We start from the raw sequence: 27,206 nt of genomic DNA on the forward strand, positions 1-27,206 counted from the left end.
GGAGGGACAGTGATTAATATTTCCAAAACACCACCATGCTGGAGCTAGACCCATAGCATGCTGGCTCAGCCTCTGCCTCTTCCCTCCCACATCCTTATGAAGGCCTTTATGAAGGACACTCTGGAAACTTGAGCATAAAACACTGCCCAGAATGACCTGATATGTTACTTAAAATAGATTTTTTCCTTTGGGGAAGACACTGTAAAATGATCAGGGTAAGCAAAATTCAGATTCCCATAAGGAACTGGAAAAACTGAGTCCTTTGAGTGAAAAAACAAGTACAAGATGTGCACTGGTATAAAGTCTAAAGTTCCCTGCCTGCCCCTGCCCCTTTATTATTCCACATTTAGCAGAAAGAAATCCCATCCTCTCTGCTTCCAGCAGTGGAGGAGAGTTTAGCTAAGAAAGCACACAACTTGGTCAGAGTTAAGGAATAGACTACGTCGTTTGTAAAGAGGAAGAGAGCTGCTTTGGAAAAGGCACAAGCAGGGTTTACAAAGGAGAAAATGGTGAGAAGCCTCCCTAGGAATAAGACCAACCTCCCTCCTGTCTCAGGGCTGGAATAAGAAATGACTGCCTTCTGCCATCTGCTCCTGAGTAGGGAAAGTAGGACCAGCCCACGTGCTCAATGCGTGAGTTGCACTGTTGGACATACCTCCCCTCACCTGCCAAGATTGAGGGGAGAGAACTGGCTAAGATCCTGCAGTATCTCAATACACAGAAACCCAAATCAAGAGTCTCAGACACAGCTGCCCGGTCTCTCATAGTCCAGAGGACCTATGATGACAAGTCAGCCGCTTTGGCATGGTATCCCCCTCTGGGTCAATGTGTGGGAATTTAAAATTTTGAATCACTGACCCTTTTGAGATTCTAACAAAGGAAAAGGACCTTTTACCCCTATATATTGTTTAAAGTTTCAGGAGATTCTCAGATGGAGTACACAGATTTGGAACCCTGGCTTTAGACTTTTGATTCTCTTTAAAGCCTCTTGGGATCAGAGATTGGAGATCAGAGAAAATGGCCCTGATATAAGCCTTAAAAGTCTTACTTCCCCAGTGGCCAGGTGCCAGCTCTGCCCTGCCCAGATTTAGGGCCACTCTCCTGATAGGTCACTTCAAATACTTTAATCCCAAGATGGAATGCCTACCCTCCCCTCCCACAGGTGGAGAGAGATACTACTACCTGTGTTCTTCCTCGAGCACAATTTTGCAAAACTACTGAGTGTACAGCTCTTGCAGAGGCTACTTGTTCTCCCCAACATTCATTCTTCCCTTCTTCCTTTTACTAATAGAACCTCTAGTTTTAGTTGGGGACATAGTTACCCCTTTGCAGACTACATTTACCTTTTTCCTTTGAAGCTAAAGATGGTGACTATTTTGTGGCCAATAGGATAAGAGAAGTGATATATGCAACTCTCAGATCATGTCCTTAAAAAGGAAACTGATTTCTCTTCACTTACTTGTTGTCTCTACTTCCCAAGGGCTGGAGTGGGATCACGGTGCTGGTAAACTAACCTCAAATCTGTAGACACAAGCAACATCCCGGAAATAAAAGAGTAGGCTGGGTTCCTAACTAAAGAACTCGTGGAACTTCCAGCTGCCAAGGATCATCTACTATGAAAGAGTAAGAAATTTGCATCTGTCTTAGAGCCACTGTATTTCTGGGCCTCCTTGTTTCAGCAGCATGGCCCAAGTAATACATACAAAAACCATGAAAACATGTTATATTCCATTCCAAAGTCTCCTGAGATTGGTAAGGAACAAGCATAAAGGCTTACATGTGGGTAAGCCAAAATAGGAAGTACTTTCTTGAAAAGTTTCTGGAAGTGACAATTGTATCTTAAAAATTTGGCCCAGGGTCAAATCGTATGGGAACAATGCTGTCTCTCTGTGGCAATTCCATGAACCGTATCAGTCAGGGTCACTTTTCATGTGGACTTTGCATATTCCACTTGGGTCATCAGAGGATGCCAATGCTGTTCTTGGAGATGCTGGGATCTAAGAGGGCAGGGGAAGTGTAAGATGTAGAATTGAGGGCTCGTGCCAATTTTCCCAGTTGTCTGGGTTTGGATGCAATCGGCATGGCAGTCCTTCAGAAAGTGTTCTGTGAGAGGGTAGGAGCTCACCCCAAGGCAAAGAAATCTGTGCAGGGCCATGGGCCACAGTCTAGGATGGTGTCAATCCAGATTTTTCTCCAAAGCACAGTGGGGCACTGTGTCTGACAGTTATAAGCAGGACCCTGCCGTGGACCGTCTCAGGAAGGGCTCAAAGAGAAACCATGTGCTGTAGGTAGACCCATGTCCTGCCAGATGCCTGCAGAAGCTCCAGGGTCTGCAGCCATGGCCAGAAGGTGTGCCACTTTCCCGAAGGATCGGCACTCGTGATCACATTTTTATCAAAATGAGGGCATGTCCTGGCATCAAACTATTCACTTTCTGGCAGAAATGTCTTTAGCAAAGAGTGACCAGTTGGTACTTAAATATTCCATTTTTGTTGCCTCCAAAGACAGAGACTAAAATCTTGTAAAGACAAAACAGCTCTGGCATGTCAAACTCTGCCCAGAAAAAACACAAGCAACAGCAAGTCATGAGGCTGAAGACGTGGGGTAAGGAGGAAAGGGAAATGAAAGAAGAGCCACAACAAGGAAAATATTGTGCTCCTGGAAATGAAACTTCACGATGCTGGGACTCCCCCTTAAAAGCCTGGGGCCTGACTCAGCACACACTGATAAAATGCTAAAGACAAATGACTTAGGACTAGGGCAAAGTTAGATTTCCCCACAGCCTTCTTCGCCCACTTGACACCCTTGAGTGTTTTTATTTCTCTTTTCCCATAGTGCTCGGGGGTCCCCAGTCACACCACTGAGCTCACCTGGGTTTCTCTTTTCCGGCAGAAGGCAGGGCCAATGATTGCTTTCCCTCTTATGGGTAAAATCTAATCTTTAATTTTAAAAGGAAAGTGACAGTGGGCAGAGGGGAGGTTAAAACAGATTACAGATTTCAAAGAATGTATTTTGGGACTTTTTGAGTATTTTTTCCAGCATCAGATTTTGCCCAGTATATTCCTATAGCAACATACTGCCTATTATTACTATTGTTGCTGTGTTTTCACTTTATTCTCCTTTAATATTCAATCTCAAGGTGAGTGACTTTTACATCTTTCTCATTTAGGAAAAATTACTAAATGCTTGGGGCTATTTTATAAGCTTCAGCTAAAACCTGACTCAGGAAATACTTTTGCTTTTGAAACAGTTTGTTTCCCAAGGGTGTTGAAAGAGGCAACACATTGGTGTCTATCCCACTAACTCTATAATTTCCGTCAAGGATGGAAATAAAATTTCCTAAGAGAAGAGTCGAGATAGTGAAGATTATCAATAAGTTAAGCTCTCAGCCTGAATTTGCTCAGCAATATCTTTGTCCTTATTGACTGGGGAAAAACAGAAAACATGGGACTTCCTGGGGGGACTTTTACCAAGTGAACAAACAAGAAACAATCAAAGAATGTACGCACTCCTCCAACTCAAACATTACAGAATTTCAAATCTTGCTAGAAGGTCAATTCTCTGAGCTCTTTAGGACCCTAACCAGTTATACACAGAGGGCACGTAACTTATTACAGTATGAAAATAAAAGAAAATCTTTGCGTGCTTTGTCAGCTTCACAAATGGTCCAAATAATCACAAAAAAAGGCAGAAAGGAGAGATGGGATCAACTGATCCTGGGAGTCTTACAAGGTCACTCTGTTCTCTGTATATGAGAAATAATAAAATGCCTTTGCTACGATTCACCATATCATAGGAACTCCAGAAGCTAAAGGAAGACAACATCAGAAAGAAGAGAAAGGTAGCGATGAGAAGAAATGATGAGAGAAGAGAAGGAGAAAATGTAAGCTCTGATCAAGTTGCCCCATCAAAGACTGCTTTGTGCTCAGATCCTGATTCCACAGTTGGAGGTTCAGGTGCCTTGAGCATCTTTCCACATCTGCTGTTCTCATCTCTCCACTCTCCCTTCTCCCGTAGCCAATAATGACAAGGCAATATAGTAAATGTCTCCTTTTGGGGGGTAGGTGGAGTAAGGCAGTTCTTCCTCAGCTTTTCTAAGCTTCCAAAGATCTGGGTAGAGAATGTAGAGAAGGCACCATTGTTTCCCCAGAATGTCTAGAAGGACTAAGGAGGCTTCTCATTTCTTTGAGCGCCCCACACTTAATCTAGGTTCCTCTCTGAGGTCCTTCAGCAGCTCCTGCCCCACCCAAAGAGAGTAAGTACACCCGTGGAAATCCCCTGAGCAAACTAGCACATGCTGTACCAAAATATTGTGTCTTGGCTTTGTTCTTTTATGTCTTCACAACTAAAGGAAAGAGATACAATCAAAATGATAGTCCACTTAAATGATAAACAAGAGAATTTAAAGAGACATGACCCAGTTACTCACCCGTGGAGTGACAGCCTGTGAGCAGTTCATGAGGTCTGTGTTGGTGGATGGATATGATTTGTGATTTCTCTTTGAAGACTTATTTAGTTCATGGAAATTTATAATTAGAGCTTTCTTGAAAGGATATTCAGCTCAAGACACAAAACACACTAATTTTTGTGAATCAGGCTTATGATTTTCTAACTGAGCATTCAAAACAAAATCAGAGACGAGAACACAAATTATCATTTGAGGCACAAAACTGTCACCATTTCTTTGGTTTGGAAGATGTGTGAAAGATGCAGCAGGTGGAGGAGGTAGATTATATCCCATTCAGTTGGCTTCTTGCTCTGAAATGTTCCTTGAGCTTGTAGTCCAGAGTGTGACTATAAACAGGGCATCCCGTATCTGTCACGGATCTGCCTCAACCCTGAAGAGGGTCTTCCAGGGGCTGATACAAATGCCCCACCTCCTCTTTTCTCATCTTATGAGATTGTCACAGTAACTGTAACGATGACAAGCTACTTATGCGGCTTTCAAAGACTCTCTGTTTTACACTTGGGGACATGTTGTTCATCTTGGTTACTATAGCCATTTTTACAAGCCCATAGGACCGATTTTACCCAATAACAGTGAATTAAACAGAAGTTCAAAAGTCACTGTCCACTCAGCATCTCTGTACTTGTCACCTTATAATCCTACACTTGTGGCTTCTTTCTAAAAGAGTCAAGGTGAGTCAAGACAGTAGTGTTTCATGGCCGGAATCCAGGCTAGATTATCCGTGAGACGACATGAGCAGAAGAAGTATGCCTTTTAGGAGCCCTGTCTGTGTGTTGATGACAGAACCGCTATGTACCTGTGCCTTCAAACGTGAATGATGGTTTAAGGGGGAACATCCAACAATTACTAAAAAGTCAGCCAGGCATAACAAATATCACTGCTTTAACCATGAGGCCATGTTGGGGACAATTTTGATGGACAACCTAGTTTAAGGAGAGTCTGAGTGACCTCTGTCATTGTCTCAGGCTTCTGCTCCGTATAAGTAGGTACCAGGGTGGTCCGCATGTACCGTATGTTACTGCAAAGCAGTGCGGCAATCAGATTTTCACAAATAGAATCCCATTTTACATACATGGGGAAGACTATTTAAACAAAGGGTCTTTTCCTGTAAAGGGCTAGATGGTGAAGATTTTACACTTTGTGTGCTGTATGGTTTCTGTCTCAGCGACTTCACCGTGCTCTTGCAGCCCCAAAGCAGCCATGTTACAACAGAACTTTACTTACGAAAACAAGTGGTAGGCCAAATTTGGCCCCTAGGCCATAGCTTGCCAACTCCTAAATTAAACAAATAATTCTTGAATGCCTACTATGATGGGTGAGGCATCAGTAACCACCAGGGTTACACAAAGAACAAAACAGAATAGTTACTGTGCTTGTGGAACTCTCTAGCGTGTATGTTCTGAGACGAGAGGTAGACAATTTAAAGTATACCTGCAATAAATGACTTCATTAAGTGCAGAATCTTTCTTTAAAGCAAGACTCACCCCAGACATGCAACTGATAAGTTTGTCAGTTTAGATTTTTGTCTCATGATACTTTTAAAGCGGGCCTAAGCTAGTTTGAACCTGGGTTTGAATCTACCACCTTAGTCTGAAACAAGCCTAGTACGTTTGGGGGCTGCCAGGGACAAGCATCTCAAAGGCTCCATCCCTTCCTTCCCTCCACTTCTGCTTATAGCAACACTCCTTTTACCCACACTTCCTGTTTCTGGCACTTGCCTTCTTTTCTGCTGTTTATACTTCCCCCAATACATCCCCCCTGTGGTTAAACAAGTATAAAGTCCTAAAGCTGTAGATTTAAGTTGCTCTCTCTCTCTCTCTCTCATTCATTCCTCCCTACACGTAGGCTCACGCGCCTGCTCTCTCCTCTCTTTCTCTCTCAGAATGACACCTCTAGGTATTGCTTTGGGTATGGTTTTCTATTTACTTCAAGCCGTTTCTGGAGAAAGTGGCTATGCAGAGAATGGTGAGTCATTTCTAACTTTTCTTTAGGATTTCAGATGATCTCTAGCATCTGTTTCAGGTTGCTCAGATCCCTAACAGACCAAAGTGGGGCACTGGGTTAGAAGGGAGTTTGAGGGCTTGCCATGTAGTCAGTCGTTTTGTGCATTCTAAGCACCGGGACAGGGGGCCTGGGGACAGCACTGTGAGTGGTTTGTACAGGCTTAGGGATGTCAAGGGATGCACTTGACTCTCTCAGTGTGGATCTTACATGTTGGTCAATGCCTCTGCTCTCACAAAAAGAACACCCACAGAGACACACTGGTTATGCTTGTTGGAGAATCTTCAAGGTAATTTTTCCTTGTCAAGAAATGAAGCTCATTTTGTTTTGTTTAGCTTTTTAGAAGGTTCTGAAAGCTTCACTTTCAAGATAAAATAATATCCAAGAACAACAGCTTTGTCTGCACTTACCTTTGCTATATCCTCAGCACCTACTCTAGCATCTAGAACATAGTACACATTTAACAAATATTTGAAAATGTCTTCAAAATACTTTAGTTTTGGTAGAATCGTGTGGTATTCTTAGTGAATAACTGAATAGGGTTAAGATCTGAGCGAGTTCTCATTGAAATATATTTAACTATCTCCATGTCAGCAATTTTACCGTCATATAATAATTATCTTTGGGATCCTTAAAATACTTAGTATCTAGAGGCAGATGCTCCCTACTTTGTAAATCCCTTGTAATTACAACTGAACCGTACACAAAGGTGAAGTAGTCCAGAGGAGCCACCTGGAAACCTGGACCACCAAACTGCTCCTGAGAATTAAATGCTTTCACTTTAAGACTTACAAAGTGTTTGCTTAATGAAGATATCAAACACATCAGTCTAATGAATCAGCTTGGATATCTTAAGTCACGTAATTTCTAAGGATGGAAATCCCTAGAATATGTTCTTTAAGGGACTTTTCAGAGGGTTGACATTTTTCACAGTGTGACTGTAAATAAATCACTTTGTGGGAGACGATGATTATTTCATGGTAAATGTTGTCTTGTGTCTGTAGATAGATGCTTGGCACGTAACACATAAATCTTACTCTTTGGAGTATAGTACATCCCTTCTATTTCTCCCTGCTGGTCATATTATTTTGAAAAGAAATTAACAATTTTAATTGAAAGCTGAGTTTTCACTTCAACTTTTTAAATTTCAGGGTCTTTTAGGAGATTTGTAACCACCCATCCACATGACTACATCAAAATACTTCCCGGTTTGGGGTGTCAGGAATTCAGAATAATCAACTGTGGTTTGTTGAAAGATAAGTTATTTCTCTGATAACCACAAGAGTGATCAAGAGAAGAAAGGGAGACTTTTTAAAAATCCAAACCATTTATACTTTTACTCAACTAAGCCCTTTCAGTAGGAAGCTTTTAAACCACACCGCCTTGTCTATAATACATAGTTCAAAAAACCTAATTTTTATACTGAGCTTTTAAAAAATAATAGGTTAACTCACTGTTAAAAGCTCTATGTAATTTCAAAGCCATAGTCATAATAACACCTTTGACAGAGAACTCTTTTTCAAAGGAGGCCCAAATGTTTCATGTATATTCTCAGAATTAGAATTCTTATTTTACCCTTTCATTACTTATTTCTCAAAAAAATGTGATAAAGTAGCTAACCCTGATTGAGTGCTTACTGTGTTCTAAGAAGTCTTTGTATACATTTATTCAGTGATTCCTCATGATAACATGAATTTAAATGTCAGAACTCTGAAGCTTAGAAAGGTCAAATAACCTGATGGAAGACCACAGCTACACAGTAGAATAGCCAGGATTTTAACCCACATCTGTTCAGCTCTGGTGCCAGAGGTCTTAACCACTGTGTATATGATGCTTAGCTAAGCTTAGAGCAGGTATAACATTCTCTTTGTAAAATGCCATGCGATTTTGCAGGTTATTGAGGAGAATTTTTCTTGTATACAAAGCAACTTGGCTCAGTAACACCTGCTAAAGAGGCAATGAGCTGTTTCTCAAAACATGGCCATTTTAATTGTATAACCACTGCTTTTCTTCTCATTTATTGAAGTATAGTTAACTTACAATGTTGCGTTAGTTTCAAGTGTACAGCAAAGTGATTCAGTTATACATACATATTTTTTTTCAGGTTCTTTTCCATTGTAGATTACTATCAGGTATTGAGTATAGTTCCCTGTGCTATACAGTAGGTCCTTGTTATAGTAGTGTGTATATGTTAATCCCAAACTCCTAATTTATCTCCCCCCGCCTCCCACTATCCCCTTTGGTAACCATAAGTTTGTTTTCTATGTCTGTGAATTTATTTCTGTTTTGTAAATACGTTCATTTGTATCATTTTTTAGATTCCACATGTAAGCAATATCGTATGATATTTGTCTTTCTCTGTCTGACTTACTTAACCTCTAGGTCTATCCATATTGCTGCAAATGGCATTATTTCATTCTTTTTTATGGTGGAGTACTATTCCATTGTATATGTATACCACCTCTTCTTTATCCATTCATCTGTCAATGGACATTTAGGTTGCTCCCATGTCTTGGCTATTGTAAGCGGCCACTGCTGTATAAAATGTATAAGAATATACAGCAAGCTCACTTTGCCAGGTTGGATGGTTAAGGATGGTGGGAGTGCTTTGTTCTGTTAATACCTGGCATCTGCCAGACTCTGCTCTCTCTGGCTTACGTTGTATGTTGAAGAATTTTTGAGTCAAAGATGATCCACAAAGGTCTGAATCCAAATAGTAATGTAGGTTCTGTTGTACAAGATTGGTGGAAGTTCTAAAGAAGAGAAAACATTAAGAGAGCATGAGTACTGCCATATAAGGGCAGGCTAAAGCCACACAGAACCATTCCATCAAGAAATGTGCCAGCAATTAGGGGACTAGATCTCACCCCATGAGATTAGGAACGAATATGTTTTGAAATGGGAGCCCTAAATGGTGGGCTGCCCCTCATTATTTAAAATTGTCATTAATAAGAGGGCCATACTCTTCTGAAATTACATAAGGAGTCTTTGCTGGTGGCAGAATTGTGAGCCGGATGGGTTCTAGCTATAGTCAGAAAGAGCAGTGCACACAGCTCTTATCTAGATGTGGCTTTTTGAGATTTGTCACTTTGACTGAACCGACCTTTCTCTCAACTGGTTGATCCGCTCACAACCAGCTTTAGTAACATTCCCATAGAACTAATGGGTTATTGAAGTAAAGTGGATGCTGTTTGTAATCCCATGGCCTACAGGACACTAAACCGGGGTTTGATTTTTAGTATTTTGTCTATCCTATTTAAAGCCCTAGAGCATCTATTTTCTAGTATCAATGGGCCAAAGTAATTTCTAGTATCATTGGATTCTGAAGCAATCATAGCTCACACTCAACCTGAGAATGGCTTTTGTTACTCTGGATTTTCTCAGATCCCACTTGGAGTATATTTGCTGGCGTAGTTTTCTCTATTAAATATTGTAAAATATACACACAAAATATCTATATAATCTTAAGGGCCTCAACCCAGCTTAAGAAATCAAATACTATCTCTGACAGACAATACTTTCCAAAAGTGGTGGCAAAAAAATTCTGGTTCCCCACATACTTCCAGAATTTTGCTAATACCTAGAAAGTGCAGTATCTCTAAAAGAAGGTTGTATAAGCACAGAAATAGCATCTATAAGATTCATGGGAAGGCCCGCCAGATCTGAGTCCTGTCATGTACTTTTTCCTAATCATGTTTGCCTCAGTTAGTAGCTTAAGACCAGTTGCCTTTTATAAATATTCACTCAATGGAGATGACGGTACTTTTAGTTAGGATGCCTATTTAGGCAAGGGAAAGCTACCATTTCAAAAAAGGGAACTTCTGAATGCAAGTTAACTATCACCTTCTTTCATTCAAAAACAATTCTTGGGAGGGAATAAATGAAGGTTAGTAATAAAGCCCAAGACTAGATTAGGTAGCACATAAATAATAAAGTATCTCATTTGAAATGTATACAAACAAAAGAAATTCCCATCTATATAAAAGAAAGCGTGTGTTTAGTGTCTCGTTCTAGACCCCAATGCACTCACCCGATGGCAGAGATATTTAGAAATCTTAGGAAGCTATTTACTAATTGTGATGACTTCTTTTCTATTAGAAAAAAATCTGTGCTCATTAGGTTTTGTTTTGGTTTTGTGATTTTGTTTGTTTGAAATCCTATTTCTTGTCTTTGTCTTTGGGCTTTCCTTCTTTAGATAAACAACCATCACTCTTTTATGTCCACCACAGAAGGCTGCCATTTTATCAGTCCCTCCGCATATCAAAAGGATGCACTTATTGGCTTCATTAACAGCTGTAGGTTTGTTCTTTCCCAGGAGACTTTGACGATGCAGAAATGGATGACTACTCATTCTCGTGCTACAGTCAGCTGGAAGTGGATGGATCCCAGCACTTGCTGACCTGTGCATTTGACGACCCGGACATCAACAGCACCAATATGGAATTTGAAATATGGTAAGGAATGGTGCCTTCAGTGGGTGCTTAGAAATCCTCTGTCTCTCTTTCGTATACTGTACAGCACCAGCTGCAAAGGTGAGAGTGTGGGAGCTAATTATCAAATATTATAATTGAATAAATTCCAAAATCTTCCTGGAACTCCTTGTCCTTCACCAAGAGAATCAAGCAAAGCAACTCTCAAGAGCTCATCTGTCAGGTCCCGCTGCTACAGCCAAATGACAGTATGGATGTAGGAGATCCCACATCCCTCCTGACTTCATGGCAGAATTTAAATTCTGGTTCTTCTGGGACACTCATCCCCCAAAAGCTCTTTGCCCAACATGAGACAATGTAGTGTCTTGAAGCTGCACTTGAGGGCAGGTGCCTGGTTTCTAATCCCAACACGAGCACTCACTAGCTTTCTAATCTAGAGTAAGTTGTATAACTTTTCTATGTCTTAGTTTCTTCACCTGTTAGATAAGATATACCACCTCATAGGGAGATGTGATGCTTAAATAATTTAATACTTTAATTAGATGTATGTAATAAGGAGTGAAAAAGAGGCATTAAGGCAAAACTCTATGAATCTAGACTTAGCTGCCATCCCCTTGACACAGTTTGACTTCAGATGGTACTCTCAATACCAGTTTTCCAAAAATCCACAGAAATAAAGTGGCTCTTGGTTTCATGGAGCCTCTGAGAAAAGGTAAAAAGAAAGTCTGTGTCTGGTTTGAAGGTTTGGTAAAGAACTCAGAACTTTATCTTCTCCCTCTTTCACAAATCATCTCTTGTTGCCAAGGGTTACTATCTCTAATGACTTGAAAAAAATACTCGACCGTGAAATTCTGACTTGCGGCTATTTCCAAATTCATATCAGATGACCTAATTTTAGTTAGTTGCCTAGTAAGGAAAGTAAGTCAAGATCCACCAGTACTAAAAGAGGGCTTCTTAAATTCCGTAGACACTCAGCCAATCCTCCACAATATATAGTCTAGACAAGCCCTGAATCCCACGTCTTACATTAATTCCCTACATCTGTTCATGAAGTGTCTTCTGCTATGGTCATTGGATAAATATGACCTTGGACTTGAATTCCATAGTGTGTTCTCAGTCTGCCTCTGTCAGTTCACTTCTATAACATGCTTTCCAGGAATAAAATATATCAAGAGAAGAGGAACCTACAATGTTCAGAATCTGTGCAGCAACTAGACTCCGCTAAGGCAGCTGAACAACTCATTCAAAAGATGCACTCATTTTTGTGGGCAAAACCCTCTCCAACACAGAGGTCTGCTTTGGGCTTTCCAGCCAGCCGGGTGGTGAACTGTAGTGGTTTTTCTTGGGGAGGCTGAGGCTGACCTTCTGTCCACTTTCATTCACAATGGTATTTGACCACTTCCTTGGCCACTTGAACAAACTTTCCCGCTCCCTTTAACAAGTCTCTTGATTTCTCCTGTCATATTTTAACCTGTCCATAGCCTCCGTTTGGGTTTTTCAGTTGGGTTCAGATATTTCTGTTGGAAAGCGATTGTTTTAAGACACGTTTTCAGAGTGAAAGTATAAGTATGAAGCCCTTAGTAGGTTAAGGTGCTTCTGGAGAAAAGCCATTTTCGCAAAGGTATCCACACCTTGAGGGAGAGATTCGCGCAGCTCCTGGGTTCAGAGTAGTGATGTAGCTCAAGTTAAAGCCACTTAAATAGAGTGCTGTACTTGCTGCTTTGGTTGGGCTTCTTTTCCACAATGAAACTAGCTTTATTCGAGCTTGTTTTTCTGTGAACATAAATTTATAAAGAAAGAAATTGTAAATGATTGAAAACTGTGAGTTCTGCTGAAGTCATTACACAGGCAGGATTGTCGATAGAAAGCAGGCGTTGTTTCCCAGAGGGCTCACCAGGGACGTTTTCTAACAAGCATTGCCTGATCTGGCCGCCAGTCTCCCAGGCTCAGAAACCCATTACTTAGTGTTCAGTGTGCAGTTCCATCTCTCAGGGATGGACTTGGATTAGCCAAAGTCACAGAGTTGGATTGCCAGCACTCCAGTTGACACCTTTACGTGGACAGATGCAACTATCATAGTGACCCAAATGTTCATCCCCGGCTCAGGTGTTTGGGGGGAGGAGAGAAAGAGAGGGCCAGTAGGTTGTACATCAATATAAATCCACTCTCACTGGGGGATCTAGAAATTCTTCATTCACCAGAACCCTAACCAGCTCCCAGGTACCTGGAGTGACAAAGCAGAGGCGCTGGAAACAGGCAGGCAGGTTGGAATCCCAGTAGCGGCACTAGCTCTGTGACCTGGGGAGTCATTTAAGCTCTGATCCTAGCAATCACCTTGCACTGGGGTAGAAGGTTTAGTGTCTGGCTTATGGCCTGTAAATGGTACTTAATTCTCTCAGTGTCGTCAGATTTTCATTGAAAATGTGATCCAAATGTTCCGTAAATACAGCAAAACAAAGGAAATTTGTTTGTTGATTTTAAGACCAGAGTTAATTTGATTCATATCTCAAAGTGTTAATTTTTCTAAATTTAGTGGCCATCATTTAAAAATCTAGGTATCTCTTTAAAAATCAGATTTAGTAATGCTGGGCCTAGACAGCAAAAATTAGCTGAACAAAATTCTGATTGCTTCTATAGATGGGAAATTAAATCTCAGTCCTGAAGTTAGGCTCCCTTTTCTCAATTTTATTACCCACGTGGACACCACAGGCATGTAAATGTGGGACCCTGCTTTTTAGGTGTCTGCATAACTTTCGTATTCAGCTCAGAAGGTAATTATGTTTCCTTTATTTCCACATTCTTGGGGGCACCACAGTCACTCCCAGGTACCGCCTACAGATACCACTTCAAATATGTCATTTTTTTGTTTTCATCAATTACCACCATCACAGGCTGCATCCTGCCAAGTCTACTTCATGCTCCTGACTTAACTAGCAATATCTGTCAAGTGTTTGTAATTTAGTCCTTTCTACAGTAATCCATACTAACTTTCAAAGGTGTTTAATACTTTTGAGAAGATTCTGTCTTTTAGGGCCAAATGAGGAATAAAATCTATGGCTGTTTTTAGTATTTCCATGTAAATATCTGTTTGCACCAACAAGAGAAATGTATTTATCACTCTAAACTCCCGGCGATTGCAGGAGGCTTAGGAAGGTGGCATTGGGGTGAAGAATCAGGTGCAGTGGTCCCAAGCAGTCTCGCCCTGTTTTCAGAACAAAGGAATTTGTGTGAGCGGCTTAGGTTTGATGTCCCTTAGGAAGGTCCTACAGGGCCAGATTTGCTAGCCTATAGTACTACTTGGGTACATGTAGTGAACTCTCCACCAAAATACCTAGAACAGCTCTATCCAACAGAAATACAATGTAATCCACAAATGTGTGAGCGATATACGTAATTTAAACTTTCCTAGTAGCCTCATTTAAAAAAAAGAAATAGGTGAAAATTAATTTTAGTATTTTATTTAATGTAATATTGCCAAAATATTATCATTTCAACCTATAATCTGTGTGAAAAAAATATTCATGAGCTATTTTACACTCTTTTGCATTCTACATCTTCAGAATCTGGTATTTCATATCTAGAGCACATCTCAATTTGGATGAGCCATATTTCAAGTGTTCAACCTCCACATGTGGGGTTATGGCTATTGTGTTGGCCAGTGAAATCCCAGAACATTCCCAGTCCTAGCAATACACAGTTAGCAACCAAGTAAGCTGTTTTAATTTAGTTAAGTGAATTGAAATGAATTGGATTGAATTGAATTGAGCCACTCATGGGGGGACACAGAGTTTCCTCCAATCTCCTAAAGCCAGGGTTAGTGGCACAAAGCAAGGCTGTCTGTTCTAGACCACAGTTGTCTCTTAGTCTTCTGGTGCAGCTTCCCCTCCACATAGGGCAGCTCCTAGAGCTCAGACCCCATAAAAGGATGCCCAGGCTCACAAGACAGCAATATGGTGATGCTTTATTTTTCTTGCTCATTACTTGCACTCCCTGAAGAGCAGGAATGCACTAAGAATTCCATTTTAGATTCTTCTTAAATGTCCAAGAGTACCGGGACCTTGCTACATGTTAAGGATCTGCAATGGAATATTCCACACATGCTTTACTTACAAATATATCCTAAACTCAATGATTGAACCAAAAGCCATTTCCTTCTAATTCCTCCATAGCACATTTACCTAAAGTTCAGAAGTGGGATCCTGACCCAGTTCTCCTCTTGCATCCTTACTCATCAAACCATGAGAGTGTTGCCATCTTCAGAACTTTCCATCTGACACTCTTCTCAAGTCTGTTCCTTAGTATCCGTCTAGCTTACCTTAAAATTTTGCTTTTTATTTTTACTCTTCTCCAAATGGGAAAACCCATGTAGCCCAACAAGGGGCATACTCTAGAAACTCCAACACACACACATACACACACACACACACACACACACACACACACACACACACACACACTCTCAAAGCCAGAACTGCATACCCTAAATAACAGTTAACAAAGAACTATATTGGGAGGGAAATTTTTAAGGAATGTCCCACAAACAATAAATATTTTTAGCCAATTATTAAACTTAAAATTTATTCATCAGTCTTACGTTTTCATGACTACAAGAGATTAACCACAAAGACCACAGCAGCCCAAAGGTGAGAGGTTCTTCACGTAAAGCTGAGGCATTCTCCTCAGATTTTAACTCCATGCCCACCTCGCCTCAAGCCACACAGACATGTTCCTTCTGCTCAGACTTCAGGAATGATCCTGGAAAGGGCTCACATGGGCACATGCACAGAAGAGTGCACACACATCCAACTCACCACAGAAAACCAACACACATTCTTGGTTGTTGGAAGTAAGTGACCTTTTTAGACTATACTCCCTATAATTTTTTTTAAAATCTGATTAATGAGAAGAATTCTCTTCATGGAAAGCAAACTTTTTTCTTCCACAATCCTCACTTGCAATTTGACCCAACTATGCCTCTTTTTTGGGCTATCTGGCTGGATTTAAAGACCATGTAGGAAAAACAAACTGGTAATCATGGTTATCACAGGAGATGTGAATTAAATAGAGGGTTGAAGGAAAGAAATGAGTAATTTTACTTTTACTCTGCACTGTTTATTTTTACAGTAACAATACATATTCTGCTTTACTTCCTTATTGTTTATGTGGTTTATTAATTTAATTTCACTTTCTTTTTGGATTACCATTCATTTGGGGGTAAAGTTTACCTATGGTAAAATGTATAGATATTAAGTGAGTTTGTTTTTTTTTGTAAATACTTCAACTCTTTAGTCAACTTTTTTTTTTATAAATTTTCTTTTTTTTTTTTTTTTGACTGCGTTGGGTCTTCATTGCTGTGCGCGGGCTTTCTCTAGTTGCGGCGAGCGGGAGCTACTCTTCGTTGCGGTGCACGGGCTTCTCATTGCGGTGGCTTCTCGTTGCGAAGCACAGGCTCTAGGCATGAGGGCTTCAGTAGTTGTGGCTCGCGGGCTCTAGAGTGCAGGCTCAGTAGTTGTGGCACACGGTCTTAGTTGCTCCGCAGCATGTGGGATCTTCCCAGACCAGGGATCAAACCCATGTCCCCTGCATTGGCAGGTGGATTCTCAACAACTGCGCCACCAGGGAAGTCCATTAAATGAGTTTTGAGAAACATATTTGACATGTTGCCATCACCTCAGTTGAGATACAGAACCTTTCTTTCACCCTAGAAGGATGCCTCAGGTCCCCTTCCAGTCTTTCCTCATCTCCTGTGAGCAATCACAGTTCTGAAATCTATCACCCTTTGGTTTTGCCAGTTTCTGATTATTCTCATAAATGAAATAACACACTGCTCACTCTTTTCTGTCTGACTTCTTTCACACAACAAAATGTTTTAGAGATTTATCTATGTTGATGCTTATCTCATAGCTCATCTTTTCAGTTGCTGCATATTAATTCCACTGTTCAAATATATCACAAATTTTTAATCCTTTCTTGATGGATGTTTGAGTTTTTTCAAGTTTGAGGCTATTCTTTTTAGTTACTATTAACATTCTTATACAAATCAGTTTGTTGGTACATATTTTCATTTCTCTGAGGTAAAAACCCCAGAGTGAATTACTGTATCACAGGGTAGGTGTGTATTTAACTTTATAAGAAACTACCCAACAAGTTTTCCGAAGTGGTTATACCATTCTACTACCAGCAATGTATGAGAGCTACACATCATTTCCAATATTTGGCTTTGAAAGTGTATCTCATGATTTTATTTACACTTCTCAAATAACAAATAACGTTGGCCAGCTTTTCAGGTACAGTTGGCCATTTGTATGTCTTCTTTTGCCAAGTATCTGTTAAAGTCTTTTGTCTTTTTTCATTGAATTATTTGTCCTTTTATTATTGATGGATGTGAATTCTTTATATGTTCTGGATACAATTCTGATGTTAGATATATGTACTACAATTATTTTCTGCTAGTCTGTAGCTTGCCATTTCATTTTATTAATGACATATTTTAATAAGCAGGAGGTTTTCGTTTTGATGAAGTCCAACGTATTTCATTTTTCTCTTTTATGTTTAGTGTTTTTTGTGTGATGACTGTCTGACTACACTCAAATCTAGGAGGATATCTTCTTATGTTTTCTTCTAAACAGTTTACAGTTTTAATCTTTAAATTTAGAGCTATACTCCATACCCAATTAATTTTTGTGAGATTGAGGTTCATATTTTCCACACATTTGCTCAGTTGTTTCAGGACAATTTGCTGAAAAGATTTATTTCCATTGAATTGATTGAGTGCATGTTTTAAAATCAAGTAACCTTATGTGTATGAGTCTATTTCTGAACACTCTATATTTTCCATTGATTAATATTTCTGTCATTGTGCCAATGCCAAACTGTCTTGATTATCATAACTTTATAGTAAGTTTGAAATCAAGTGCTCTGTGTCCTCCTTATTTGTTCTACTTTTTTCAAAGTTGTTTTGACTATTCTGAGTTCTTTGGGTTTCCACATAATTTTTTTTTTTTTTGTGGTACGTGGGCCTCTCACTGTTGTGGCCTCTCCCGTTGCGGAGCACAGGCTCCGGACGCGCAGGCTCAGCGGCCATGGCTCACGGGCCCAGCCGCTCCACGGCATGTGGGATCTTCCCGGACCGGGGCACGAACCCGTGTCCCCTGCATCGGCAGGCAGACTCTCAACCACTGCGCCACCAGGGAAGCCCTCCCCATAAATTTTGGAATCAGCTTGTCGACTTATTTTAAATCCTGCTGAGATTTTGATTAAAATTACATACACCAATTTGGGGGAAATTTCCATTTTTCAGCACTGAGTTTGCTAATCCATGAATGCATCTCTCTATTTATTTAGATCTCCTTTAATACCTCTCAGGAATGTTTTGTAATTTCCATTGCAAAGGCCTTAAACATCTTTTATTAATTTTATTTCTAAGCGTTTTATGTTTTTATTGCTATCATAAGTGGAGCTATTACTTTTAAAATTTATTTTCCTATTTTTGGACACTAGTCTATAGAAATATAATTGACTTTTGTATACCGACTTTTGTATACCGACCTTTTGTATACCGACTTTTGTATTCTTGTGATTGTGTTGGAGAGCCTTTATAGTTTTCCATATGAACAAACATGTCTGCAAGTAAAGAAAGTCTTATTTTCTTTCTTTTCAAACTGGTGATTTTTATTTGTTTCTCTTGCCTTATGCACCGGCTAGAACCTCCAGTGCACTGTTGAATAAAAACTGTGAAAAATAGATATTCCTGCCTTGTCCTTACCTTAGGAGAAAACTGTTCACTAGTTCACCATTAGGTATGTTATTAACTACAGACCTTTTGTAAATGCCTTTTATCAGGTTGAGGATGTGTCTGCTGAGAGTTTTATCATAAATGGATGTTGAATTTTGTCATATGCTTTTTCTAATCACTTGAGTTGATCAGATTATTTATGCCTTTTATTCTGTTCATGTGGTGAATTGTATTGATTGATCTTTGATTGTTGAACCTACCTTGATTTCCTGCATGCATCCCACTTTATCATTATGTGTTAATATTCAATGTATTGACATTTTCTTGAGGAACATTCATTTGTAAATTTCTTTTCTGTAATATTTTTGCCAGCTTTCTGTACCAGATTTGAGCTAACTTCATAAAATAAGTTGGGAGGCGTTCATTTCTCCTCTATTTTCTGAAAGAATTTGTGTAGGAGTGGCACTATTTTGTATATATATGATAGAATTCACTAGCTTTATCTGGGCATAAAGTTTTCTTTGTAGGAAAGCTTATTAATAATAAATTGAACTTCTTTGAAAGAAAGAGAACTATTGCAACATTCAATTTCTTCCTTATTTTCACTTTTGGGCACTATCTCTTTTTAGATTACTCTAACTGTTGCAATATTCAACCATTTCTTAGAGCTTTCTTAGAGTTAATGTACTATTTCATGTAAAATATAAGAAACTTGCAACAATATCGTTGTACTTATCACATTCTACCCTTTGTACTACTGTCATATATTTTATATCTACATATATTGGGTTTTGGGTGGTTTTTTTTTGGCTGCATGGGGTCTTCATGGCTGTGCATGGGCTTTCTCTAGTTGTGGAGAGCGGGGGCTACTCTTCATTGTGGTGTGCAGGCTTCTCATTGCAGTGGCCTCTCTTGTTGCGGAGCATGGGCTCTAGGGGCGTGGGCTTCAGTAGTTGTGTTACGTGGGCTCAGTAGTTGTGGCTCATGGGCTCTAGAGCACAGGCTCAGTAGTTGTGGCTCACAAGCTTAGTTGCTCCACAGCATGTGGGATCTTCCCAGACTAGAGCCCAATCTTTGTCCCCTGCATTGGCAGGCGGATTCTTAACCACTGCACCACCAGGGAAGTCCCTACATATACTGTAAATGCCACAATAACGCTACAGTATTTGCTTTAAACAATCTTTATCTTTAAAGAATTTAAGAGAAGAAAATATGTATTGGCTTCTTTATTTATTCTGGTAAACCTAATTGCTTCCTGTAGATCTGAAATTCCACCTATTATTATCTCCCTTTGGTCTAAAGTACTTCCTAAAACAAATTATCTCAATTTTTATATAGCTGGAAATATCCTTATTTTGCCTTCATTATTGAAGAATATTTTGTAGTGTAAGGATTCAAAGTGGACATATTTCTCCCCTTCCAGTGTTTTAAATATATTATTCCAGTGTCTTCTCATTCACATAATTTCTGATGAGAAGTGATACTTTTCTCTGGATGCTTTCAAGATTTCTTATTTGCCTTTGCTTTTCAGCCATTTGACTATGATGTACCTAGGTGTGGTTTCCTTTGTATTTATCCTGCTTGGATTGGCTGAGTTTTTAAACCTAAAAGTTGATATTTTTTGCTACATTTGGGAAATTTGAGAACATTATTTCTTTAAATATTTTTTAGCCAAATTCTTTCTTTTTGTTCTGGAACTCTAATTGCATATTTATTTATCCCCTTGATATTGTCCCACAGGTCAATAAGACTTTCTGTTGTTTTAGATTAAATAATTTCTATTGATCTATCTTCAGCTTCACCAACCTTTTCTTCTGCCTTCTATCTGCTATTACATCCATCCCATACATTCAGTACATTTTTTAAAACTTTAAATTTGTACTTGTCAGTTATAGTATTTTCATTTTGTTCTCTTTTATAGTTTCCACTTCTCCACTAAGATTCTGCATTCATTCAATAATTATGACCATATTTTGTTTAACATATTTACAAAAGCTGTTGAAAAGTTCTTTTCTGCTAGTTCCAACATCCAGGTCCTCTTGGTGTCAGTTTCCGTTGACTGCTTTTTATCTTCACCATTTGTCACATTTTTCTATTTCTGCTCTTTTGTAGCAGCTTTTGAATGTAGGAAGGACACTATCGAAAATAGGGTGCTTTGTTGATTGATTGATTGATTGGATTCTGATAACTTCCTCTGGCAAGTGTTCATTTTAACTCTGTTACTCAGTTAACTCGGCTGGATTAATCTCCAAACTCTTCTTTTGAGGCAGCACCAAAAATATCTTCTTAGTTCCTTCTAGAGCCATCTAGCTATTGCCATGGTTTCCTTGGATTTTCCTCCACATCTGCACAATTAAGGGGACATATAATAATTTAATCAGAGTTTATATGCCGACTTTGTGTCTTCTACGTCTAAAGTTTCCTCATTTCTAGGCTTTTCTCCCTTAAAAATACCCAGCCACTCAGGCCAACCGAAACTCTGTCCTCTAACTTCTCAAGACAGTAAAACTGTGGCCTTCTGTTAGATTCTAAATGCCCATCATAATGTGACCTGAGACGTGCCTTCAGATAAAACAAAACAAGGGCTTCTCTGGTGGCACAGTGGTTGAGAGTCGGCCTGTCAATGCAGGTGACGCGGGTTCGTGCCCCGGTCCGGGAAGATCCCGCATGCCGCGGAGCGTCTGGGCCCGTGAGCCATGGCCGCTGAGCCTGCGCGTCCGGATCCTGTACTCCGCAACGGGAGAGGCCACAACAGTGAGAAGCCCGAGTACCGAAAAAAAAATACAACCTAAAAACAAGGATCTAATCCACCCTTTTCTAAAGAATTAAATTCTCCTAGTGTCTGCCTGCTTTTGGTTCTTCTCCAATGCTTTTAAATAGTATTTTCAAAAATATCTTGCTCAAAGTTTTTAGTAGTTATATGTTGATGGTTAGTGTGATATAAGCTACTCTGCCACTACTGGAACTAAAACATACTTTCTTTTGAAAATAGGAATTTTTAAAAAGAGTACAATTTGGAGCTTTTGATGTGGTCGCATAGTAGGCAACATTCTCTTTTCTTCCGTTTCCTGAAAGCCTGATTTTCATTGGGAATAGGAGGTCACAGAAGTGACAGAATTCAATTCCTAGAACATTTAATCTAAGGAACATGGGGAGAAGTGTTGATTTTAAAGTCTGTTGATGAGTTAAAAGTGGAACTCAGCCAAAATTACCTATGAAAATTCCCAAATTACCCATTAAGTGTATATGGTTTTATGTATATAATCCTTTGGACTATTTTATTATTTCCTTTAATCCTTTTTTGGTCAATATTTCTTTACAGGCTTTATTTTTTCAATTTATTCCTGCAGGATATCAAAAAAAGAAATTACCTTCCCATCTAAAGAAAGTACTTATCTTCTAACAATCAGTTATTACAAGATAAGAATTTTCCATTATTTTCATGAACATGCTTTAACTATTTCAGGTTCAATTGCATCTAATGCCTGAGTAAATCAATGCTGATTATAATGGCAGCAAAAAGCTATTTTATTTTAATTCTCTCTCTCTCAAATATGCATCTACCCTATGGACAAATTTAAAGCCACACAAATGAAAAGTGGATGTGACGCTATTCCTTCTACACAGAAACTCCTACTTGAATTAAGACAAATTCCTTTTTTGTTTCTACAGTGGGGCCCTTTTGGAGGTAGATTGCCTGAGTTTTAATAAACTGCAAGGGGTGTATCTCATCAAGACAAAGAAATTCTTACTGATTGGAGACAGTAAAATATGTGTGAAGCTTGGAAGAAAAAGCATGACTTGCAAAAAAATGAACATAGTCAAAATAGGTAAGAAGTTGTATATGGGGGTATGTCACCATTTTTCAGATATCGGAAGACAGATATCTGTGTCTGAACTTTCTGTATGTTAAAGTAGACAAATCATGAAAACTATTTACAATAGAAAATATCAAATTCTCTAATGCATATAATTTCTTAAGAGAAATGAAAGTTTGAAGCTTATGCTATTTATTCTTACTGTCAGAGAACTCTGAGGGTCTTCAAACTGAGCTATGAAAAAGGGTGATTGACACAGATTGCAGGGAGAGTTCATCTGTGTGAAGTGTCTAACTGGAGCTGGGCCTCCTGTACTTCACCCACACACGTCTTTTCCTTCCTCACCTTACCTTTTCCTGAATTCCTTGTAATCTTCTCCCCACATACCTACCTGTGAGTGTATTTAGCAAAATTATTAAGTTATTTTTAAAAGTAAATATGCCTTCTGTATTAGACTTATCCAGAGGAAACAGAGCCAATAGGATAGATGGATATACATAGATACATAGATGAGAGATAGATAGATAGATAGAGAAAAAGAGATTCATTTTAAGGAATTGACTGTCATGATTTTAGGGGCTGGCAAGTCTGAAATCTGTAGGGCAAGCCAGAAGGCTAGAAATTCAGGTAAGAGTGGATATAGTGGTTTTGAGTCCAGAGGGCAGACCAGGCAGTCTGGAAACTCAAACAGCATTTCTATGTTGCATTCTTAAGACAAAATTGCTTCTTCTTCAGGGAACCTCAGTGTTTGCTTTTAAAGCCTTCATCTGATTGAATGAGGCCTACCACATTTTAGAGAGTAATTATTTTACTCAAAGTCTCCTGATTTAAATGTTAGTCATGTCTTTAAAGAAAAAAAAATACCTTTAGATTAGTATTTAGCCAAACAACTGGGGACCATAGCCTAGCCAAGTTGACACATGAAATTACCATCACACCTTCCTAGGAGACTCACTATTGAGGAGTGATGCATAGTCATATCTGATTTGGCCTAGAATATACATATTAAGTGTAATATGTATGTAGAATATACATATTACACTTGGCCAGAAAAAGTGATAATTATTATATTCCCAAAAAAGTACAATTTGAATTGCTAAATTTATATATATGTTTCCCTTGGTTCTATATAATATACATAATAATATGAATCATGGATTTCAGTAAATCCATTCGATTATCAGGTTATAAGTCAGTATTAATTACCAATTCACCATTCGGTTACCAAGCAAATAAAATGATCAGAAAGACTGGGAATATAGACACAAAAAGTTTCCCCATTACTTACAGATTTATCACACTGAGGTAAAAAAGGTTCTTTTTCAAAACCTCAGAGATACCCTGGTAGAGGGGAATGTCTAAGCCAGTTATGGTATATCAGTGCTATGGAATCCTAACTTCTTGTATTCATTCTACCTATGGAGATTTACAAATGAAACCATATATGTAGGGAGAAAACTGTTCAAAGTGATTGAAGAGGTGCATTCTCTTTCTGGTTTTAAATACTATGGCTCTGTCTCTCCCTCTTCTCAACCTCCTTCCTTCACCCTCTTAAAAGAAAATTAAAGGTAAGAGAGCAATACTCATTAGAGATGACAAAGAGAAACTTGGAATCTAGTCTCAGTTTTGTACCACTAATATAGTAAAGGGCAAAAGCAGAAGTTCCATGTTTGAACAGTCACCTTGTAGAAAAAGCAGAGGTAGAGTAGAAAAGAGACATTAGTCACAACCAGTGTGAGTGCTTAGGGCAGTGGCACGACAGGATATCTCTGAGTATTGGGACACAAGCAAGCTGAGTTTTGGTCATTTGGAGACTAGGCTGCTATGGATGGATGTTCAGTTTGTGCGCAGGGCACTATATCTAGAAGTTCATCATTTACATTGCAAATATGTATTTCCTCTCGGAGAGCAGGCAGAGAGGGCAGAGACTCAGTCCTGTGACAGAGTCCTGAAGCCCCAGGGGAGAGCCCCTTCTTACAAAAACCCACCCCAGCACAGAGGGCCCACATGCATCTTAGTGCATGAGCATGTGGACACTCAGGGCACGCCCACAGGCTCTTGGTGGCAGTCTGCCCCATCAGACTCTCCAGATCTCATATGCCCAGTGCTCTTCGAAGTCCACATTCTGTACCACCCAGCAGATGGAAAACCTGACCGGCCGCCTCCTCTGAGGGACCAGAGGAGAGACAAGGGTGTGCACTCTGCTGGTAGCATAGGTCTACAAATGGGTGCTGTGACCACCTCGGGGCTTTGGAAAGCACGCCTGGGCAAGCAGCATGAGCGGTGGTGGAGACATGTCTCCCAGTAGCATCGTCTTCTGGTTCCTGATGCTACAGTTCATTAATAGAACTGTCATTTAACTAAATTGACATTAGATGCTGCTGATTAAGCCCCAGAGCCAAAGGTCCCCTGCAGCCACCAGTCCCCTCACTCACAACTCCTTCTTTAGGTGTGGGTCCCCAGTAAGTCTGGAGGGGCAGCTTCTGTCTCCCCCCTTTTCTTGTCAGGGTAAATTCGTATAATAGTTCAAGTTGTGCCAAGAATAAATTAACTTTTTAAGATGTTGCTTGAGGAATGAGCACCTTTTTCTAATTTGCTCAAATGTACCATTGGGTTTAGAAGAAGACCTGTGTGGGGAGAGCCTGAGCACAGAAATAAAAGCTCAGTGGGAGAGAGCTGAGCACAGAAATAAAAGCTCAATGAAGGAGAGAGAATTCATTTGTATCACTTTTTAGATTCTGCATATAAGTGATATCATATGATATCTGTCTTTCTCTGTCTGGCTTACTTCACTTAGTATGATCATCTCCAAGTCCACACCTGTTGCTGCAAATGGCATTATTTCACTCTTATTAATAGCTGAGTAATATTCCATTGTGTATATATATAGCACATCTTCTTTATCCACTCCTCTGTCAACTGACAGTCAGGTTACTTCCACGTTTTGGCTACTGTAAACAGTGCTACAATGAACATTGGGGTGCATGTATTCTTTTGAAGCAGGTTTTTCTCGAGATATATGCCCAGGAGTGGGATTGCTGGATCATATGGTAGCTCTGTGTTTAGTTTTTTAAGGAGCCTCCATACTGTTCTCCATACAAATGAACTTATTTACAAACCAGAAACAGACTCACAGGATAAACTTAGAGGATGAACTTATGGTTACCGGGGGGAAAGGGAGGGGAGAGGGATAGATTGGGAGTGTGGGATTGACATGTACACACTGCTATATTTAAAATAGATAACCAACAAGGACCTACTGTATAAATAAATACTTTTTTTAAAAAATAAATAAATGAAGGAGAGTGAGACTCAGGATCAGACAGAATTGGATTTACATCTTATTAACTCACCCTATGGGGGCTGAACTTAGCTAATTAACCCCTCAGACTCAGTTTCCTCATCAGTATACTGGCAATGAGTGAGTGTCGATGCAAGATGGCCTAAGTTAAGAGCTTGGCACTTAGTAAGTATGTAATCAACATTAGTCTGTTCTTCCCTGAATTCTTCCATTATTGAGAGGCCTTGGGAGATGGGGATGCAGCAAGGGATTCAGTGTCAAAGGTTTTGTTGAGAATGTGAATCTTAATCATTTCCTTGAATGGCAGGTAGAAACTGGCTTGGCTGGTGTCAAAGGACTGACAGTCTTCTCTGTTGGTCTGTTTCTCTACACCCACTACCTTTCCTCCTGCTTCCCTTTGGGGTATCTTCCCTGTTTATAGTGCATCTAAGGGTAAAAAAAGGGTAAACTTCCCCTTGCAGAAGACATCCAAGGGTAAAGAAAGAAGCACTTCCTCTTTTTCAGTACCTCTGGGGGAATCAAGGCAGGAGACATTTAGGCAGCCACCACTACGAGCAAGTGATTATGACAAGGGGGCCAAACTTCACCACATGAGCTCATTTTACTGGGTCAGCAAGTCAGTCTTAAAGCCCAGATCATATAGCCTGGAATCCAGCTCAGTCTACTGTGTGAAGTTGTGATGAACACTCCCTCATTAACAATAGGTTTAGGTTAGATTTTAACCTATGCATCTCCCAATCTCCGTCTGAGATCAGCCATGCAAACAAGTGGCTGCCCCATCCCTAGACAACTAAGTTCCCAGGCTTTAGTGAAAGAGCAGCAAAGAGGCCAAGACAGGGAAACCCCAAGTCAAGGGTGGGAGGTGTCCTGACACACATGTGCTCGTAAGATTTCAGTACCTTTCTCCAGGTTTGTTCTGCCTGAAATAACACCTCTCTCCCTCCCACAGTATTTCATATATGGTGCCTCTGATCCTAGGCAGGTAGACAGGAGGAAGAAGCCAGAGAGGAGTTTAGAGCTAAAGCAAACAAGACTGAAGGAGCAGGCAACCTGCAGTTACACCAGAAGTTACGAGCCAGGGCCAGGATGCAGATCCCCAGTTTCCATGTAACTGAGATGAGGTGTAAGGCCCCCAGTTTTAGCAGAATAATGAAGACTCAAAGTTCAAATTCTCCTGCTTCAGGGCTAGTTAGTAACAAGTCCTCTAGTACTCAAAAGGAGAAGAGAATATGTTTTCTGGGTAAAATTAGCACTAGCTACTGTAACCAATACGCCCTAAAGCATGTATCTCCACCACCATAAGTTTATTTCTTGCTCATGTAAGAGCCAAAATGGGTGTTTCTAACCTGTGGGTGGTGCTCCTTCAAGCAACATTCAGGGCTCCTCCATCCTGGGGCTCCACTCTCTTCAACATATGGCTCCAAGTGGCAGAAGGGGACCGAGCATGGGGTCA

General features: G+C 39.9%; 1 protein-coding gene across 5 annotated transcripts in view; it reads left to right on the forward strand.

The window, feature by feature from the left end:
* IL7R (interleukin 7 receptor) overlaps positions 1–27,206 on the forward strand; it is a 44,842-nt gene that overhangs the window by 3,179 nt on the left and 14,457 nt on the right. For 3 of the 5 annotated variants that reach the window (XR_003792812.1, XM_029218532.1, XM_029218535.1), the window contains exons 1-3: positions 6,306–6,433; positions 10,785–10,923; positions 22,307–22,464. Coding sequence is in view for 4 of the 5 variants with exons in the window: in XM_029218532.1 (XP_029074365.1) it covers positions 6,352–6,433; positions 10,785–10,923; positions 22,307–22,464 (379 nt within the window). In the remaining variant the exon portion in view is untranslated. Of the gene's footprint in view, positions 1–6,297; positions 6,434–10,784; positions 10,924–22,306; positions 22,465–27,206 lie in introns of those variants that run through there. The other 2 variants (XM_029218533.1, XM_029218534.1) reach the window with 2 other exon arrangements.

Source organism: Monodon monoceros, unplaced genomic scaffold (genome assembly GCF_005190385.1).
Source record: "Monodon monoceros isolate NGI ecotype Baffin Bay Population unplaced genomic scaffold, NGI_Narwhal_1 Super_Scaffold_12, whole genome shotgun sequence".
Lineage (NCBI taxonomy): Eukaryota > Metazoa > Chordata > Mammalia > Artiodactyla > Monodontidae > Monodon > Monodon monoceros.